The sequence below is a fragment of the Festucalex cinctus genome, chromosome 3 (assembly GCF_051991245.1).
Source record: "Festucalex cinctus isolate MCC-2025b chromosome 3, RoL_Fcin_1.0, whole genome shotgun sequence".
NCBI lineage: Eukaryota > Metazoa > Chordata > Actinopteri > Syngnathiformes > Syngnathidae > Festucalex > Festucalex cinctus.
The window spans coordinates 19,268,814-19,289,403 of NC_135413.1; the positions used below are offsets into that span (position 1 = coordinate 19,268,814).

A 20,590-nucleotide genomic window follows, 5' to 3' on the forward strand; every position below is an offset into this window, starting at 1 on the left:
GCAATATGCTTCATTTGCACTACATAGGAACTGGAGTTACACGTTGGAGGTTGCATGTTGCGACGAGCCAACTTCACAGTAACACACCAACGTCATTGACTATTACTGATATCACCGTTGTTTGGTAAGTTTAATGGATGGGCAATCATCCAGTACTTTGATGTGGTCGGCGGAGGTATAAAATAAGTCTCAGGTTCCCGTTGCACCAACAAGGGTCGCCTTGACAAGGTTGATTTTCGGCATATAGTGAGGAAACCTTGGCTGAATGCTAAAGAAGCTAACTAGCTATTTTGCTGCATGTAAGACTACGGCACATTTCCAGTTTGTTGTCACGAGTCATAGCCACTTGCAAATGCATGCGCTTTATTTGGTGTAGATTGCGTAGGTGTGGTTTCATATGGCGACCTTTTCCCCTGCTTACGGAAAAATAAGCTTCTTTATCAGCTAAATGCTGTTTAATCACAACACGAAGCCTCGAATTTCAAAACTAAATCAAATATATCTGTAAAAATCCCATATGTCTGATTTAAATTTCGTTTATGACTCTTGAATGTTTTCTCAACTCGTTTTCGTTCATGAACTATTTAATTTCTACAATTTAACAACGTGCACTGGCAATAGATGTCCACTCGGGGGAGCCAAAGCTTTGAACTGTGCAGTTCAAGTAAATGGCAACGAGAACTCCTACGGGGTTTCGAGATGATGAACATTGTTTTTGTGCAGCATCACACGTCATAAAAAGTCACACTCAGTTACTACAGTTGCTTTATGTGGAAATGTATGAATAAGTGTAGGCTACCACTAGCGACAAAATGCCCTTAAGTAGTTTTGCTTCACTAGTAACATGTAGTTGTCCTATTATGCCAAAGCATGTCCAATTAGTGTGCAGAAATGTCATACAGTAGTGGAAGCATTAGTGGATACAATATTACTAGTAAGATAGTCATTCGGCTACTTGGCCCAAGGAACTATTGCATGAAGCTTTAGCTTGATATGAAGGATGATGGAGTTTTAAGTACTGTATTGATGACTTTACTGTTATGTTAGAGCAGTAACTGCACTGTCGTACACCAGAGCTCTCTTCTAAACGATGGCCTATTGGCTATAAAAATAGATGCCACACTGTGGAACTGAGCAGGGTCGCAAGTACTAGGCACTGTCTGCCAACATTGCTGCCAACATTCTGAAACAGTGACATGAGAGGACACTACTCATGTCATACCACCTATTCACAACTATGGCTGTGTTACATTAAGTGGAATGTGACTCTCTACTGCTTTATAAGCTACATACTAAATTTATATCTAAGTTCAATTTGTATAATATTGTCCCTTGAGAAAATGGATTACGATGCTTGGTGAAATGTGAGTAGTATACTTGTTCAGGTGAGATCCTGTCTGCTGTGTTGTATTACATGGTCTATGTGTCCAAGGCAGCAGCAGGACGCATTGTTATCAGTTTGATCTTCCTCTATAGGTGAGCTGCAATGGCAGGAGGAGGGACCGGTGTTGATCTCACCCGGAAGTTTGTTTCGGAAGCAGAGCTTGATGAGAAGAGGAAAAAAAGGCAGGAGGAGTGGGAGAAAGTTAGGAAGCCTGAAGACCCTGAGCGTAAGATGATCAACAAGAACCCTCAACAAAAGACTGCTGTGAATCAACTTGAAAAACTTAGATCTGCAAATATACATTTCTTTCTTCTTCCTCAGAGGTCCCGGAGGAAGAGTATGATTCCCGTTCTCTGTTTGAGCGTCTAAAGGAGCAGAGAGACAAAAAGCAGGAGGAATTTGAGGAGCAGTTCAAATTCAGTGGGTATTAGTGTGTTGTTTTCAAATGTTCTGTTTGTTTGTCCTTTTGCCTTTGGAATGTGACTGTTCCAAGATAATGATTGAACCCAACTCAATTTTATTTATAAAGCACTTTAAAACAACCATTGCTGCTTTAATAATGGCCTTCACTTTAACTAAGAGTTATGTGGCCGATCGGAACTAACTTTCACATATTGTGTAACATAGGTTACACATTTACTTTACATTTTAAAATGCAAATAGAAGATTAAATACTGAGCTGCAGCTTGCATTCCCAAATTAATGTGAGCGGAACATGCTGTCACCCCGGCAGTGGACATGGATGACGGAACATAGGCTCATAATTACCGTTTGTTTTTAATTTTTTTTAAAGTTTGTCTTAAAACGTCCTTAAAAATCAGTGCAGTGCCATGACTCCGTTGCTTTTGCTTTGTCGTCTTTGTTGTCATTGTCTTCTTCTCTCCTCGCAACTCAACAAGAATGATTTAAAAGGTGGATTAATCCACCTGGATTAACACAATTTTTGACTACAATGAAAAGCGGGATTCAAACAAACCAAAAAAAAAGACATTTATTAACTGCCTTTTGTTGTCCTTGTTTGCTATTGGGGGCGTAGTGCACTCTACTCATAGCTGAACGCAGCTGTTTACTATCTGGCTTGTAAAAAAAAAAAAAAAAAACGACGCCCAAAAAAGGGAGCCCGGCAGGCACATTAGGCTCCATTTTTTTTTTTTTATGGCACTCTGAAAAACCAAACGGTGCAATGTTTGTGGTCTTGTTTTTTATAAAACAAATTTCCCATTAAAAGAAAAAAACTATATCGACATTTTATGACTGGTCCCACTTAGAAAGAAGAAAAATAGCAAGGAAAGCGGCAAAATAGTGAGTTAAAACTGCAATAGATAAAGTTATGGTCACAAATGAAAATCTGCGAGAGAGTGAACCGAAACGTGAGGTGTGCGAGGGAACAAAGTATGTTTTGGCTACGTTAGCATTGCAATGAAAAGAAACAGGTTCTGGGTTTGTTGTTATGTTTGTGATAGTTAATCTCAGGCGTCTTAAGACATCTAACTTTATATTTATTAAAAGCAATGCACCACTGTAAATTCATTGCCCATAATTCATCTATGCATTGTGTATAAATAAAAATACTACAAATATCAGTGGCATCTGACCCTGAAAAAAGTTTGAGGGTTAGGTATCAAAATAATGACATAGCCTGTGCAACGCCATCTTGACTGTGCAGTTTTAAGCAGGCACGTGATCACTATGACGGAGTGTGCTGTTAACATCAGACTGTTAATCGTTTCCCCGTTTATTTTGCCATAAAAATGTCGTGTGGTGTGATAAAGTATCACCATAATTTAGATAGCACACTTAACCATGTTAGGTTTCATGTTCTTCCTTCGAGAAGAACAAAAGAAGAAAAAAAAAAAAACATTTACAGCTGCAGTTGTTGGCGAATACAGTCGGCCTGAGCCTCCAAAAGGAGCAGGCTATGAAAATCTCAACGTAGCATAATGTCCGAAAAACATGATTGATTGGCAAAATAATTGATTTTGCTCATCTCCATTTATGCCCACTTCATACTCTGAAAACATTGGAACTATGGTCACAATATATATATATATGTATATGTATATATATATATGTATATGTATATATATATATATATATATATATATATATATATATATATATATATATATATATATATATATATATATATATATATATATATAACGTCATAAGCAGTCTCTTGATATACCTCCCAGTGAGAGAGAAAAAAACAAACAAACATCACTTAATGGATGGATGGATGGACGGACGGACTGAATTTTGAGTGGTGTGTTTGTGTTACTTTAAATGTGAATTATAATGATGGTGATATTGGACTGATTTTTATTTAGCACTTGGTTGATCTTTCACAAAATGGGCTCTGCACAGTTGATCGTATGTCTGTGCAGAGCCTCTCATAATGGCATGGATAAAGATATTTATGTCACATGGACCAATGTGCACCTGATGTCAAGGCACCACTGTACTGTATTATCTACATGCGGTCATCACACTGCCCTCTAGAGGCCAAGATGCCCACAACAGCAGCATGTATGTACTTGTCAGAGTTGTGGCGATACATATAGGTAAACATGGAAGACCAACTAAAGCCAACTGTAAATTAAAAATTTTCAAGCAGAGAGGTGACATTTATAGCACTAATGAAACATCTGAAGAAATTCAGTGACAAACATATAGTGGAGATGACAACTGCTTGAAAAGACAACACACTGCAGCACTGGTTGGTTATCAAAGTGCGCACAGCAGACAGTGTTAAATAGCGTTGTGATGCGTGTAGGAAAAGTGTTATATTTGAGGGAAAAGTTATGTCGTGTTCAATTAAAGTTTGCCATTTTTTGCTTGTCCGACAATTTTTTATTAAAACGAAACTCTCCCGTCACAGTTGTGAGACGGAATTGCATTGCCAAATATTGGTAGTTGGGGTACCGTACATGTGCTCAGTCTAACAGATGGTGTTGGTGAAATCCTAATACTAATGCTGACAAAGTTTGATTTTGTTTTTTATTATTTTGATTGTAGCCATGAAGTTGCATGTAAAAAAAAAAAAAAAAGCATGGTATTTTGTAAGGTGAAAATTCTATCATCACATAATTCATATTGCATTTCAAATAAGGTATGCTTTTAAAAAAAAAAACATGGCTCATTATTGTGGATGTGTTAAAATACGTTTATGAGCGTTGTCAAGCTTATTTTCTCATTTTTTTAAAATTCTCCCTACATGAAGGTCACTTAGATGCATTTTTGAACAGACCGTAATACTGCTTTTTTTTTTGTTTTTTTCCTACAAAATGTCATGATTCTGCTGCAACGTGCTAAGAGCAGCTTTGTTTCCATGGCAACAGAGAACATGGTGAGGGGATTGGACGATGATGAGACCAGCTTCCTGGACGAGGTTTCCCGGCAACAGAGCCTGGTGGAGAAGCAACGCAGGGATGAAGAGAAACAGGAATTGTTGGAATACAGAATATCCTTTTGATCATGGCATCATTTTATTTAATCAGTGGCTAGCTCAGTAGTCTTATTTTAGCCCCTTTACACTGGCCATCTGAGGTAGCTTTTTTCCATACTTATGTGCTTGCTCTCGTTTGTGGAAGATGCAGGATAACGTACAGGATGGGGCTACCAAACTCTGGCATCAGCCATACATGGAGCGAATAACCCGTATCAGGTTTGGTGAAATGCCAACACCAAGTCCACGAAACACATGTAGACTGGTTGGACATGGAAGTGTGCACACTGCTCTTCCTGGATGTGAGATTCAACTTCATGACAAACCCTCCTGTCCAGTTCCCTTGAACAGACCTTATCAGCGAGGCTGACAAGTGTGATCCCCTCTGCCTTAAGAGACCACCACTGAGGTGTGCCAATCCTGAGATAACGTTCCTGATGTCCACGCAACGTTGTAGAGGCGTGTCAACTAGGGCATGGGTGTCCAAATATTTTCATTTGAGCACCCCATACATAAATATGCAAGGATGAATGGGGCACTTTAAAATACTTCAACTTGAATTTATTCAAAAAACATGCTAAAATTAGTCAAGTAAATAATTTGAAACTGTTTACATTTTCTAGTTATTTTGTAACCTGTCTACATAACAGCTTTCTGTTTAAGGTGATAAGGCAAGTACTATTTTCCAAGATTTTGGGGTGGTCAAGGGCCCTCCATGATACTAGACTAGAGCCAGCCCATGCAAGGAACAGTAACATAATCCCATCTCCACATTCAGAACCAAAACAAGAGCAAACTTCAGACCATTTTTAAAACACTTACCAGTACTTGGAGATCATCAATATGATAGCAGAAAATGGAAGAAACAATTTTTTGCTTCCAAAATTCAATACTCTTTATTCACCAGTGATTTAAATATGTAGAAAAGCTCTACAGTACATAAACAAATTTATTATTAGAAGTGGCACCTATTTTTTGGCACCCTCCCTTCTAACTACCCACATCAACGTTTTTATTTTTATTTTTTAATGAGCCTCTTGGGCGATGTAAAATGTAAATTTTAGTATATGCCACCCAAAAAAAAAAAAAAACGGATGGGGGGCCCCTGGGCTGTAGTTTGGACACTGCTGATCTAGAGACTCTAGGAACTCTGGGCGGGTCACATTCCCCTCCAGTTTTTGATCTAAATAAAGGAATTTCACCATTAAATATAATTCATATATATAACCAGAAGAGGTGTTTACACCCATAGTTGCTTGCGGTTACATCAGAATTTACGTTCTGCACCATATGAGCATCCTTCATGTTCACCGTGCCCCATGGCTTCTAAGTTTCTCTCTGAGCGCTTCATCTTTTCTTCCCTCGTCTCCAGCAACTAGTGTGACAGAAAGGTTTGTCTGTACATGGCAACAAAGTGGGTTGTCCTGGAAACTGCATCGTCATGTGGTAACTAAGGTTGCCATTTCAAGCAGTCTTGCTGCTGTGAGCAGCCCACAAGGATTCACGCAAACCTCACACCCAATAACCAAATGTGTAAGAATGATGAATTCATCCGCTGAGTTATGTCCACCTTCTTTCCCTGCTTTAGCCCCCTAATCTGTCACTTCCCAGTACTTTTCTTCTGAGCCCCCTCAGAACTGTGCTACTTAATGGAACATAATGCTGTTAGGCTCTCATAGATGCCACATGGTATGCTACCAGCCCTTAGAATGTTACTTCTTGTCTAGAGATAGATCGATAGATAGATAAATAGATTTTTTATCGGCCGGCAATTTTTTTTAAATAGGCCTATACCAATATTTGTCAAAATGCTGATAATGTCTATTCTTGTCCCGTCCTCACAAAGGTTCATTGATCTTAACTCTGCACCGTCACAGTGCTGTAGCAAAGCAAGTGTCCTCTGATAGCCGCCCAGAGTCTGAGAAGAAGGCAACAACTAAACAATCAGTGGTGGAGCAACGGACCAGCCATTTGTCTCAGGCCCATTTACTGGCTGGTGCTGTCAAGAGACGCAGGTATGCGCAGACACAAATGCTTACTTCTACGTATAGTACTGATGCAGTATATGTCATCTGGGTGCAGCACAAGTTGAAAACAACCTTGACATGAAAGCACTTAAACTTGATGACAGACCACAATTTCAGTGAAGTTGGGACCTTGTCAAAAATAAAAAGAAACAGAATATAGTGACCTGCAAATCCTTTTCAACCTATATTTAATTGAATACGCTACAAAGACAAGATGTGTAATGTTCAAACCAAATATTTGCAAATATTCTATTATTTTTAATTGGATGCCTTTTTAATTGGGAGATTCATGTCAAAAAATCCAAACTATCCCTTTCAGTGCTACACAAACATTGGTATCAGCAAGAATGAGAAAAAAACATTTCATAATTCAAATTCAATAATTGTAAATATACATTAAAAGATTTTTAATTGTCTTAAAGTGCAATAAGTCAAGCCTCTCATAAATGGCGGAAAAAAGATATTAAAATAATTGATTCATATGAATATAATCGATGTCAGGCTCAAAAAGGAAATCAATTTGATATTGCTTGTTTTGTTTTGTTTTGCTTTTTTTTTTTTTTTAAACCAAGCCCTAGAAATATATGATTGTTTCTTCATCAGAGGCAATTTGAGACATTTTTTTTCTGCAAAACTTTAATTGAATTCTTAATTGTATAGCCGTAAAGCTCTGGAGAAGTACGTTTGGTAACACTTTTTTTTTTTTTTTTTTTTTTTTCTGGGAAGAGGGAAAGGTGACAGAAAACCATTAAACATTGCACACATCAAACAAACCCTCTCTTGTCTTCCCTCACCCAGTTCTTCCCAGTCATCAGACAACAGTAAGAAACAGAAGGTGGAAAGCTCGGCAACAGGAAATGGAGACAGACACACAGGTGGGCATCAAGCATCAGGCCTAAAACGGTTCATATTTCTTTGTGGGTTTTTTTTTGTTTGTTTTGTTTTTTTGTTTTTTTGCGTCAAGCTATAGTCGCTCCGTAACAGTTAGATATTTCAGTATTTTTTTTTCATATTTTAGATAGTGTTTCAAACCACACATGAAAACGAAGCTCTCAGTCTTGACAGTAAGTTGTGCTGTTTAGAACAGGAGGGAGGAGGAGGACGAAGATCAGGGGGAGCTGAGCACCAACAAACAGTCACGGGCCTGACGCCCAAGAACCCATCGCCCGCCCTTAATTCCAGTCCAGCTCTGCTTCACCTGCCCTCGGCGGCGGTGTGCATCGGCGTCCTACCGGGCCTCTGCGATTATTCCGGCAGCAGCGACTCTGACAGCAGCTCGGACAGCGAAGGTAGCGTGGATACAATCATGTTGCCGTACCCGAGGCACAGCAGAGCCAATAGATAGTCTGTTGCGATAATCGGACACATGCACACGTTCATGCAAAACGCTGCTTTGTTCTTAAGTTCTACTCGGCTTTGCGGGTTATAGTTTTACAGTGTCATATCATATACTCAATAAATTAGCGAGTTAAGTACAGTGGTGACTACTCTTGCAAAAGTTTCCACAAGCATTCTGTGCTAATAAGTTATTAGGGATGTGCCTCGTAATGGCCAATTAAACATTCATTCTGAATATTGTCGATTTTGTGGAAGTGTTGATTAATTGTATCTTTATGCAGTTGAGGCAAAATGGCATACAGATTGGATAGTTAGCACCCTTACGTATATTTGCTGACTTTCAAGCAGCATGTCTCCTCATGCACAGCACTTCCACCAACCTCGAGCGTTGTGCAACAATTCAACAGACCCCCGGAAACGCATCACATATATTTCGGATTATAAGTCACACTTTTTTTCCATTGTTTGACTGGTTCTGTGATTTACACTCAAACGCGATTTACATGTTAAAAAGTTAGAGCTCAGACTCACACCAGAAATCCCCGTTTCCTTATCGCGTTAACGGCAGCGAACAAGTTCCGGTTGAATTTGAGGATTTACTATTTACAGCACCAAAAGGCACAATAACCAACCAGGATTCTTTCTACCTTTGGCCACAATACCACATGGGATTCTAGTTAAAGTAAGTCATTTTCAACTAAAAAGAACAACTTTTCCATAATTGGAAATAGATGTTTCAAATCCCACTGGAACTTGTTCGCTTCCAATGGTCTCGGTTTTTATAAAGGATATCCCCCCGACAAAAGTTGAGCAAAATAGTCCTAATGAATCGCAACATGAAAAACAACGATATTAGTTGGACTCAACCTGTGTTGCTGTTTGTGCTTTCGCTATTGTGGCACTCAAAAGTGATGTTTCCTTCCCTCAATCACATTTCATGCAGTTTAGCCAAGCGAGCAATCCCGCACTGCCTACCCCGACGACGTCCCGATCCCCCCCACACACCCCTCCCAACCCAAGCCACAGTGACGACAAGCTGTGCTTTTTGGCTGTGTGAAAAGTGATTGACAGCTGTATGCGGAGGAAGGAAAAGACTTCAGTCTTTGACTCGCATATCACATAACTCGCACCTTTGTAGCTACCAGCAACAGACTAGTGAGATGCGGCAGGAGACACCTCTTTTGGCCCCATGCAGTCGGAATCATGTTGGAGAATAAATGCAATGTGTGTGTCATTTGCCACATAAGTCAGGGAAGATGCTCATCTGTTTACTCCTGTCCCAGACTCCAAAGAGAAATAAAGAGCTTTCTGTTTTAATTGGCTTTTGTGTGTTTATTGTAAATAATCATATGTAATCGTAGTTTTTTTTTGGTTCCCAATCCGCCAGTGTGCTTCACCAACAGTCTGAGTGTGCGGCACTTGAAAGATTTTTATTTTTTATTTTTGGAGTGTGGTTGATATTTCTATAGGTGTGCCTACCAAATGTATTGGTGAATATTTTTGGGGTCTATTTAGTTCTTTTAACTCATTCACTCCCAGCTATTTTCACTGAAGCAACTGGATTTTGACTGATTTTGTAAGGCCCACAGAATACTGTGTTCTATTGCTATAAAAACACGGAACCTACCAAAAGAAAGATTAGTCTCTTCCTTTATAAGTTAAAAAAAAGTGTTTATGTTTTGCAGCAACTAGCATTCAAATATAGCTAAGTTTCATCATTATTCACAAATATGTTGAAAACACTAGGAAAAAGCTTTCTTTTAACATTGGCCTGGTTGATCTCTTATACTCTACTGTTACCTGCTGGACTTTTTTTTGTCACAACTAGATTTCAGGTCAGAAGCTGCATCAAAGCCTTCTGTGTGCTCTAGCATAGAAAAAAAAAACGTAAGAAAAAATATATATGTTTTTGGTAGGGTAGGACAAAGTATTAAAAAACATATTATACTTTTTGGGGTTTGAATGAGTGAAAGGGCCAGTTAAATTTTTTTGAGGGGTCTTGATACCGTTTTGCAACCACATTCATAGCTTATATACTTTACATGTGTTAAAAAAAATAATAAAAAAAAAGCTCACTCGAACTGCTGGATCAAAAAACAACCTAAATTGCGTTAAAAATTGGACAGCGGGTCATTTTCACCCAATTTTCTGGGTTGTTTTGTTCAGAGCAACTCCCAAAATGTGGTTGTTTAATTTTGGTCAATACAAATTCACCCAATTTAGTTGGTTGGTCCAATTTTAAGGGTGTACATGATGTGAAAAAACATGTTCTTCACACAAAAACAATCTGGTGCACAGTGCACCAATAATCCAAAGTCAAAAAACATAAATTGAGAACAATTTATTAACCTGAGTGCTGACACAGACACAACTTTACAAAATGAAAAGCAACACATTTAGTTAAGTGACACGGCAGTATACATGTTGAGAATTAAATCTGCACTGCATTATACAATATTTACTGTAGCTTATCAATAAATATTACATCATATAAATATACAATCTAATACTGTATGCATATCACAAACTGCTCGTGCACATTCTGACCCACCTTTCTCAAATAATTCCTTCAAGGTGTGATGAAATTCTGATTTCATTACAGTATTTACAAAATCTGAACATCATTTTAAAAATGCATGCATTTTATGGTCTTTGTCCATTTGTAAACAGTGACTGGCAACATGCAGGATGAGCCAAAAGCCGTAACACAGAGCTGGAAAAATGGTCCCGTATCGAAGAGCAGCATCTCACAGCTACCGCATGTTTTAACGCTACAGCTGCCACCTTCCTTCCATTCACATTGAACGCCTCCTCCACCTCCAAATCGGGGAACGAGATGGGCAGAAATCGACCTTCTGATCGGACTGCTACCTGGTAAATCACCGTACGACCACTGATACCGATTTCAGCCAAGCAGACTGAACATCACAACAATGTAAGAATCACAACGGTTTAAATCACAAGACGCGTGCAAAAAGCCGACCACTGACATCCTCAAAAAAAACAAAAAAAACCTTTTCCCTCCCTTTCAAGTACTTTTATCACAGTTCTTGAAAACTTGAACAAACAGAACCACCACTTGTGATTGAATATCTACCAAGTTTTCCTTTTTAAAGAAAAAAAAATACAAAAATGATGACGAGGATCCTTCCACATGTGAGGTATATTTGCCCACGGCGGACGCACGCACTTTCAATTTGCACTGGCTGGCTGTTAACAGAAAAGCTATTTTACAGTGTGAGCTGCCATCTTGTCACTCATCTCACTCTGGCGCCGGGTTGGCGGGTGGAAGGTTCCGCTGTTTAAAGTACTGAGTGACCTGCTGAGGCAGCTCTGCCAGGACAGACTTGGCGAGGGTCTCCTTTGGTGCCTGAGTGAAGGAAAGAAAACTTTACAGACACGTTGTTCAACAGAGCTGTTCCAAGTAACCACATTTAATATATAATAATTAGGATGCAAATATATACTGTATTAAAGTGTACGTCAGGGGTGTCCAAACTTTTTAATTTGAGGGCCACATACAGAAAATCAGAAGGACGCAAGGGCCACATAATGTTATGAAGAGAAGTTGTGTTTAGTCCTAAAAATTATACAAATAATTTATTTGTGCTTTTGCATATTTAGTTATATATATTTTAGTTATATATTTAGTTTAGTTTACGTTTTGTTTTTTTTAAATTTAGTTTTAATTCTTTTTCAGGGTGGTTCTGTTAGTTTTTTATTCGTTTTAGTTCTTTAGTTCTTTTTATTAGTTTTAGTTCTACGTTTAGTTTGAGTTTAGTTAGTTTCAGTATTAGTTTTTTTTTTTCTTTCTTTTTGTTGTGTATTACTAGTGCGCAACATTTAAAAAACACCATGGGCGCAAAGTCATTATTCTAGTTTATATCAAAAATAAATCTACTAAAAGTCACATTTAAAATCATCCCCAAAAGCTCATGCATTAAATTAATTACCAAAAACTAAAACAAAGGACATTTTTGCTGTTATTATAGTTTTGTTTTAGTTTTGTAAACATAAAATGTACTTTCAGTGAGTTTTTGTTTTTAAAAAAAAGCATCTTCGTTTTTGTTTTATTTCGTTAACGAAAATGTTTTTTGAATTTTAGTTTTTTCGTTAGTTTGAGTTAACGAAAATACCCTTTAATAGCTCATGTGTTTTTGACACCTTCCCTTCTTGGGAGGGGGGAATTAAGATTATTTTAAGAAGGCGTTGATATGGAATTTTATGCTTTTATCTGAATATGACCAGTCAGCCGCTAACTAAAATGTGCACCACCATCCAATAGTTGAACATTATCGAGAGGTAATTACAATTCATTAACTATGAATATACTGTATTTGCATTATTGTATGTCATTTCTTTAGGTACATGTTAAATACCGCAATAATATATATTGCTATATTCAGCCACTATATCGCATATCACATGATTTTCCAATATTGTGCAGAGTGCAGACTACTTCTAAATCGGACCAGTCAAAAAATATCTTCTATAGTTGTATTTCAGGGGTAATTTGGTTTACAAAAAAATTAGACCATGAACATTACAGCTTGCTGGAATTAAATTATTTGATTTAATTTAATTTCATTAAAAGAAAAATGAAGACTGCATGTGCCAAATCCAAAGTCCCTCCTGAAATTTCCAGTGCTGTTCAGTTTGTGCATCTTTAAATGCTGCCTAGTTGTAATAAAGTGGTTGCTATGGCAACATCCACAGTAACCTTGAAAGTGTTGCCTGATGTCAAGCGTGCATTTGTATCTCACTTTACCCAACATCTGAAACATACTTTTCATATCTCCTCAATGTCTGCCCATTCAGCTTGGAAATTGGAGCCATGAGCTAACTGTAGTCTCATGAGTCCAGCAGCAGTTTTTAGTCTGTTAATATCACTTTTCACTTTCAACTTTTCTGTTTGACAGTACATATGTGTGAAATTTTAAATATTGATTTTCATGAAACCAACAATATCAGAAAGGTTTTTAAAGATGATCCCAGTGAGATAAAGTATAACCAAACCAAATTTGAATATTTATTCTGTAATCATTCCAACGTCTGTCAAACAGACAAAAGAGACCACAAGACACCTCATGGCTGTAGCCAGAAGGCAGCCATCTTGTGTTGCCACTATTGTTGACAAAGCACTACTATAAGTGTGTGGTTTATTTCACTGAAGACGAATATGCTCTGTGATTGGCTGGCGATCAGTCCAAGTTATGCCTTAAGTCAGCCGGAATAGCCTCCATCCATGGATGTCTTTGTTTATTGAGTTTAGGAGCTCTTTTTTTTTTTTTTAGCTCTAATTGACTTGCTTCGATTACTTTCAAGCACCACGTACGCCTTGATTAAGGGTTAAAGGCTAAATGCGTAGTTTAATAGCTTTACTGTGCACAGCAGCTTTTAAACCTCACTAATGAACATTTTAGAGAAAATCTCCAACCGTTTTGTGCCAGTTTCCATCCTGCATGCTAAGCCAACTGTCTCAGGGCCCAGCTTGATGTGGCATACAGGGCTGGTTCTGAAAAATAGCACACTAATTGGAGTCTTGGGTCACTAGTAGGTCCGTTCCTTTACAACACTTAATGACAATGTATCGCTGTAATGTCACGAAGTAAGACCTCCGCCTAGCCTGAACCGTCAACACAAGTGGGGGAAAAGTGTAATCATTTATTAACTTTAAGTTTGAACTGTTTGACCAATCAATGACTTGTATGTGTGTTTTGTTTTTTGTTTTTTTGTTTTTTTTTAGCAGTTATTTTTTTAAACTACTGTAATACAATTTTGACATTTATTGTGTAGATCTCAAAAGTCAAAACTGAAACTCAGAACTATTATGAAAACAGGTATCATTGCTAAATACAATCTATAATATATATTGCATTATTACAAGGCATCAATACTTAGTCCATATCCTCACTAAAATGTCATAGTTTCTTGGGTTTTGCATTATGTTTGTGGAATCCTGCGCACTTTATTTAACCTTCTAATCTGTCCTTTCAACAACTACACTAATGGTGCGTTTTGTGCAGCTGCAAAAAAAAAAAAAAAAAGGGTACGCAAATTGCTTTTGTACCAACATCATAAAATAAAAAAATGTAACTATTTAAAAAAAAATGTGTCAAGAAGTTTTAACCCTTTACTTTTCATTTAATTATGTTATTACTCTAGTCTTATATATAGTACAATATTATAGACTACTTTTTAGGCTGGAACAATTGAATGGCATTTTCATTTATTACTGTGGGGAAAGAATGAATTAATAAACTCATATCTCAAGGCTCCATTGTATATTCTTTTTGTACTTATATTGAAATGTATCATTTTAATGAACTGCAAAATAATTGTACATTATTTACAAGTTTTATGATAAAAGTTTGATTCCTGAAACAGATGACTTCTCCCTTGGGACTTAAATTAGAAATCCCAACCAATTCAGAATGGAATAGATTGGAGGTGAGTTTTGACGCGCCCCTAATATTTCATCACTCTGTGTTGCATTGGGCAAAAATCCCCTGATACAGTATTTTTCAGTCCTCAATACTCACGTTCCGAAAATCCCTAAAAGGGACAAACTGCACGATGTCTCGAACTGCCTCCTCGCCCGTGTTGGACCTCAACACGCTGGCGTCGCCGTCTAAAAACTCCATGGCAGCGAAGTCGGCATTGCCCACACCGATGATGATGATGGACATGGGCAGCTTGGATGCCTGAACAATGGAATGACGCGTCTCATCCATGTCGCTGATGACACCGTCTGTTATAATGAGGAGAGTGAAGTACTGCTGCACGGATGGAAAGGTGGATGAGGAAGGATTTTTGGAGAGAAAGAGAAAAGCCAAAATATGACTTTCAGACTTGCGCAAGTTGTCGATTACATTTCTGATGATTGTCATAATGTAGCTGTATCGTGCAGGATACAGGAGGAAACATGGGGAAGAGAACAAAAATTGATTAGGATGACACTCACATAACAATCCAGTAACAAGAAAAAAATGAAATGAAATAAAACCGCTTCTGCTTTACAAGTTTGGCTCCATTCACACTACAGGCCGCACCATCTGTTCCTGCAAAGAAATGGTGGTGGCATTACATGAAGGGGGGGGGCATGAGAATTAAGGCGAAAAGAGGATTTGGCTTCAGTATAAGACTGAAACGTCAACTATGCTGTTGTACGCAAGTGTGAAGTCAAATCGACTGTGTATTGTGCACATATAGCAGGCAGTAGTTGTCTTCATTATTGTGTGCACACTGAGCCGATATTTACTGTGCAAGAAATATGCAAATTCCGCATTTTTTTTTTTACTGTTAAATAGACACTACTAGACAAGACATTTTTGTTACAGATTTGATATTTTTACTTTTTTAAATGTGAGGTTGTACCAGATATCCTCATTTTGTCACCAATTGTGCACAATAGTATAGCGCCTGGCATTTAAAGGGACACGTGACTCATTGAACAATTTTCAGAAGTGAAAAGAATGAATGAATTTGATAACTTCATTATTTTTCATATACAATTAATACCTTTAAAAAAAAATTCTACTTGCTGTCGATTGATGATGACATCACCTGTGCTGAGGAAGTAGGTAACGGCCAGTCAAGGCTCACCTGTTTTCTGGGTTTGGTCAGTAAACTGAGCCATGATTGGTCGTTACCTACTTCCTCAGCACAGGTGATGTCATCATCAGTCAACAGCAAGTAGAAAATTATTTTTTTTAAGGTTTTAATTGTACATGAAAAATAATGACGTTGCCACATTAATTATAGACAAAATATTAACTTTTACTGCTAAAAATGTCTCAATGAGTCAAGTATCCCTTTAAGTTGCATAAATACAAAAGTTCATTTGAAAAAAGTACAGATATTTGAGCAAAATGTGTTATTTGCATGTATGCAAAGTAAATTCAGGGAATGCAAAGTGAAATATTTTTCATGTCACTCACCACTTGAAGTACAACATACAACAGAGTACTGCAACCAGTTTTGCTTTCACAATAAAAACAGTGCACAAACATGTACTGTACAGTATTAGCCTTAGTCTTTATTGTGATTCTTAGTTCTTTTTTTTTTTTTTATATTTTGTATGTAGGTTCAAACTACCGTGCGCTACAATCATTTGTCCGGCATTTGTAAATTAGCATTTGGCTCTTGTTGTCATGAGACCCCATTAGTTAAGTCAGTGCTTCTAAAAATAGTGGAGCGCCCCCCCCCCAGGGGGCGCGAGGCTCCATCAAGGGGGGCGTGTTTGACCTCGGGGAACATGCTTTTTAATTTTTTTTATCTTGATTTTTTTTTACTGTCTTAGAATAAAGTGCAATTGCACCTCCACGACATTAGGGGGCAGCGGTGCTCTCATTATTGGCAGAGTGTGCGCAGGGATCATTCGGTGGTGTTGGGGTTTTGTTTGCACTGAGCATGCGCGCTTTGCACACAGCAAAAAATAAAAATAAAAATCAGCACAAATTATTTTTTATATTTGTTTTGCAGGTTAAAGTTTTTTTTAAATATTGTGCTCCTGAGTTAATGTTGGTGATCAGTTTAAATGCATTATTATTTATTGATTTTATGTAATTTTATTTTTCTGTATCATATGGTTTGACATGGTCAGTCAAAAAATGCTTGTAGTTTAATTAAGGATTTAATTTTATTTTTGAATTTCAGATGCACTTTAAATCTTTTTCTGTTACAGTTAATAAAGCTATTCTTTGTTGTAAGTTGGTCCATATTTCTTTCTTTTTTTATTCTTATACGTTAATACGGATATAGTGTTATGCAGAGGTGTGCTTATAACAATCTCTTGCGAGAGCAAGGTTAAATAAATCAACTATGACCCTGTTTTCAAGATATCATTAGGGTAAGATACAGTACGAGCGCACAAGACTATTTCACGATATGAGCAGAGGTCATGAAGATAGACGCTGACTGAACTCAAAGACACACTTGATGTCAGACAAAGACACATCCGCCGGCTTCTGAAGCTTGTCTGTTAAATCGACAAACAGCAGCTCTGATTAGAGAATCGTTATCATGCAGAGAGCCAGCGTCGATCACACACTGTGCCATGCAAACTACTTGGAGCACCAGATTGAGGGTGTGTGTGCGGTAGTAGAACGAGTACTGGTATTTGCACAAATTCACTAGCTGGTCACAGCCAGGCGCACGTTGGGTCATTACACTGGGGAACAATTTTGAGAGAGAATAAATTTGCTACAAGTTTTTTTTCTCCACAGATTAGCCTCCAGACAAGCAAAATTCCACTGATTGGTTGTAGTAAGACTGTAGTAAGAGCTGATTATGATTAGACTCATCTACCGTTATGTAGCAACTTGTTTGTGCAGTCACAATTGAGACAATTGTGTGCCACTCTTAATAGGTCAGTACTGTCAATATTGGCAAACAGAAAGTTAGAATAGTGGGAATGAAGAGAATTAGTGATGGCTTTTGTCTTAACCTTGTAATGCTATGGATATAGTACTTTAAGTTGGATTTCGTTTTGTGGTGTTTTTTTTTTGTTTGTTTTCAAAGCTTAGCTATGTATTAATGTTTTATTTACATACATAAACATTCATTTATTTTTTTTTTTTAAGAAAATAGGGATCCTTGGTCCTGAAACATTTTTTTTTTTTTTTTTTTGAGTTTCTGACAGTCAGCAATGAGTTTTGAGATTCAAAATCTGGATCGCAGTGAACAACCTGACCCAACACACAAACACACAGGTGTGTCTGATCAATAAATATACCTGCACTGCTCAAGGCTATTACATTTTCTGTTACTTTAGATTGTACCACAGATATAAAACAAGAGAGCCCTGTAGTGGTTACAAAAAACACAAACTGTGACACAGAAAATATTTCAACTCATGTATTTGTTCTGTGCTTGTAGTAAAATCAGATATAAAAGAATGCATGTACGTATGACTATGGCATATGTACCATTTGTTTGCACATCCTTCTGTTTTTAGTATGATTTACATGAATGATCCCAATCAAAGAAACAAGTACAGGCAGCTGTTGGGTGTACTCAGTTGTATTTTTCTGAACAAGGCAACATCCTGCAACCATTTTTTTTCTTTCTATTCCTTTGCCAAATGAATTGTTTTAAACATACCTTAATTCCACATGTCATAATGCCACATCCCATGACTTAAAATCATTAAATGTACGTGTTATTTCTTACTTCACCTAAATGCGAAGATGTGTTCAATTGATCGGTACTCAATATTACACTCAACAACGTCTACCTAGACTACTAAAAATAAAGATTAACAGTCAACATCATTTTGGCGAGGATGCAATATTTTGTATTGTAAGCAACATTTGTTAATGTACATGTTGACGTTTTTGAAAATGGTATTTATGGAATTGAAATTCTCCTGATGTCACTTACCGCAGCTTTTTCTTGTTGCAGGGCCTGTGCTGCAAAACGGGCTACGTGGTTAATAATTGGAGCGAAGTTTGTTGGCCCGTAAAAACGGATGTGGGGGAGACAGGCAGAGTAAGCCTGTGCAATACCTTCCACACCTAGCGAGGGAGAAAGCAACAGCAAAAACAATATGTCATAAGTATAGTTGTTTGCAATTGTACCACATCATACAGAGAAATGTTTTTCATATTTTGGTAAGCTCATTTGTCTTTTTGACATAATGAAAATATTGGATTTCTGAATAACACAATAAAATTGTGATCTACTGCAAATGACTCTCTGACAATGTCAATAAAAGACTGGATGGACATTTATTTTCTTGCAAAAAGCACCTTTAAAAAAAACAACAACAAAAAAAAAAAACAGTACTTGTGTTGGCTGAAATGATTGTAGATTGTGTGTGAGTGACTGTGATTGGCTGGTGTACATACACTGGACAATCATAAATCAGATACAAACTAGAACATGTCCCAAAAATGTTTCAATGTCTGAATTAGGGTGGCTATCGATTCTCGTTTATTCAATCGATTTCATTTTGATTCACAAGAGTTCAGTTGGATTCAATTTCGTTTTTTTTTACCCCAATTCACTTTGATTCACATAAACCCGATATTGGTTAATTAAGCATCAATTCTTCTTAAATATCAAGGACGTGATTAAAACTTCCAAATTATATGTTAAGTTTATTAATGAAAGTAACACATATTATAATCACTTTAAAAGTGTTACACAAACATTGACATCAGCAAGGATGACATGAAAATATTTTCAGAATTCTAATTCAATTAAAGTAAATACAAATGAAAATGATTCTGAATTATTTTAAAGTGCAATGTAATACTTTTTAAATACATGTAAAAATAGACTTCAAGAAATCAGTATGATACAAAAAAATCAGCCTTTAAAATTCTATTTTCTAATAAATTTATGGGGGGAAAGAGATATTAAAATAATCGCTTCATCATTTTATGAATTAAAGTCAGACTCGAAAAGGAAAATTGATTCAATATCGACGACTCATTTTTTTTTTTTTTTTTTTATCCAGCCCTAGTCTGTATCAGTGACATCATTACATACCTGAGCAGAAAGGGTTTGTGGGGTTAAAGTTGATTGCAAATTCATGCGATACCTAAAAATATGAGAAAGTCAAACTCAAACTCATATTGCAATTCACAGTAAATGTTGTACATATTCATTTTGCAAAACTTCTCTTCATTTCTCACATAGTATCACTTTCAATGTGTGCGCATGCGCGCGCGTGTGTGCGTGTGCATTCAAGCTCGTCTCTCCTTTGTCCTTTTCATCAGCGCAGTGCCATGGCAACACAGATGGGTTGACAATTGCACAGTGATTTGAATATGCAAGTATAATGCTTACAGTGTTATGTGCGTTTGCACATCATCGTACGCCACTGTTTGACTGAGATGACGATAATGATGATGAAACAAATGTATCGTTTGTTTTCATACCAAACAAACACACATCTACCTTCCAGTCAGGTGGGAGTTGGGCTCCAAATCCCAGAGCAGGAAACATTTTGTCACTGAGAAGGAAACCATGATAACAGATTAGAAACATCAAAATGTAACTTTTCTTTTTCTTTTTCAAATGGAATTTCAACACTAAGCATTTAGACCAGAGGTGGGCAAACTCGGCCATCGAGGGATGGAATCCTGCAGGTTTTGGATGTTTCTCTTCTTCAACACAGCTGGTATATGATTAGCTCATCAGCAACCTCTGCGTAAGCCTGATAACGATCTATTAATTGGTATCAGCTTGTGTTGGAAGAAGGAAACCTCAAAAACCTGCAGGACTCCGACCCTTGAGGACTGAGTTTGCCCACCCCTGATTTAGACAGTGAGTGAATATAAAAACAAAATGAACTGTTTTATTTTGCTTTCCAAATAGCCACTATGATGAATTGGTAATTAAACATGTTTGGTTGCAATAAAACTGTATTTGTGTGAAATGTTT

At 37.2% G+C, this 20,590-nt stretch overlaps 2 protein-coding genes across 3 annotated transcripts in view; one reads left to right on the forward strand and one right to left on the reverse strand.

Annotated features, from left to right (window-relative positions):
* psme3ip1 (proteasome activator subunit 3 interacting protein 1) lies at positions 1 to 9,514 on the forward strand. Its single transcript, XM_077516453.1, has 7 exons — positions 1 to 124; positions 1,477 to 1,610; positions 1,706 to 1,804; positions 4,726 to 4,847; positions 6,708 to 6,847; positions 7,658 to 7,734; positions 7,942 to 9,514. The coding sequence occupies exons 2-7, from the start codon at positions 1,487 to 1,489 to the stop codon at positions 8,202 to 8,204; spliced, it is 825 nt and encodes a 274-aa protein (XP_077372579.1). The 5' UTR covers positions 1 to 124; positions 1,477 to 1,486; the 3' UTR covers positions 8,205 to 9,514.
* Positions 9,515 to 10,523: 1,009 nt separating this feature from the next.
* The window catches only part of cpne2 (copine II), a 30,059-nt gene continuing 19,992 nt past the window's right edge, over positions 10,524 to 20,590 (reverse strand). For both annotated transcript variants that reach the window (XM_077516454.1, XM_077516455.1), the window contains 5 exons: positions 20,105 to 20,159; positions 19,694 to 19,745; positions 18,581 to 18,714; positions 14,740 to 14,976; positions 10,524 to 11,567 (listed from right to left, as the gene is read on the reverse strand). In XM_077516454.1, coding sequence (XP_077372580.1) covers positions 11,460 to 11,567; positions 14,740 to 14,976; positions 18,581 to 18,714; positions 19,694 to 19,745; positions 20,105 to 20,159 — 586 coding nt within the window. In that variant the 3' untranslated portion in view covers positions 10,524 to 11,459. The remainder of the gene's footprint in view (positions 11,568 to 14,739; positions 14,977 to 18,580; positions 18,715 to 19,693; positions 19,746 to 20,104; positions 20,160 to 20,590) is intronic.

Excerpts from the sequence above, each read along its gene's own strand:
- psme3ip1 (XM_077516453.1), top strand. The coding sequence starts at position 1,487 with ATGGCAGGAGGAGGGACCGGTGTTGATCTCACCCGGAAGTTTGTTTCG. Across the intron at positions 1,611-1,705 it reads GAAGCCTGAAGACCCTGAGC|AGGTCCCGGAGGAAGAGTAT; the intron begins GTAAGATGATCA and ends CTTCTTCCTCAG. Across the intron at positions 6,848-7,657 it reads GGTGCTGTCAAGAGACGCAG|TTCTTCCCAGTCATCAGACA; the intron begins GTATGCGCAGAC and ends TCCCTCACCCAG.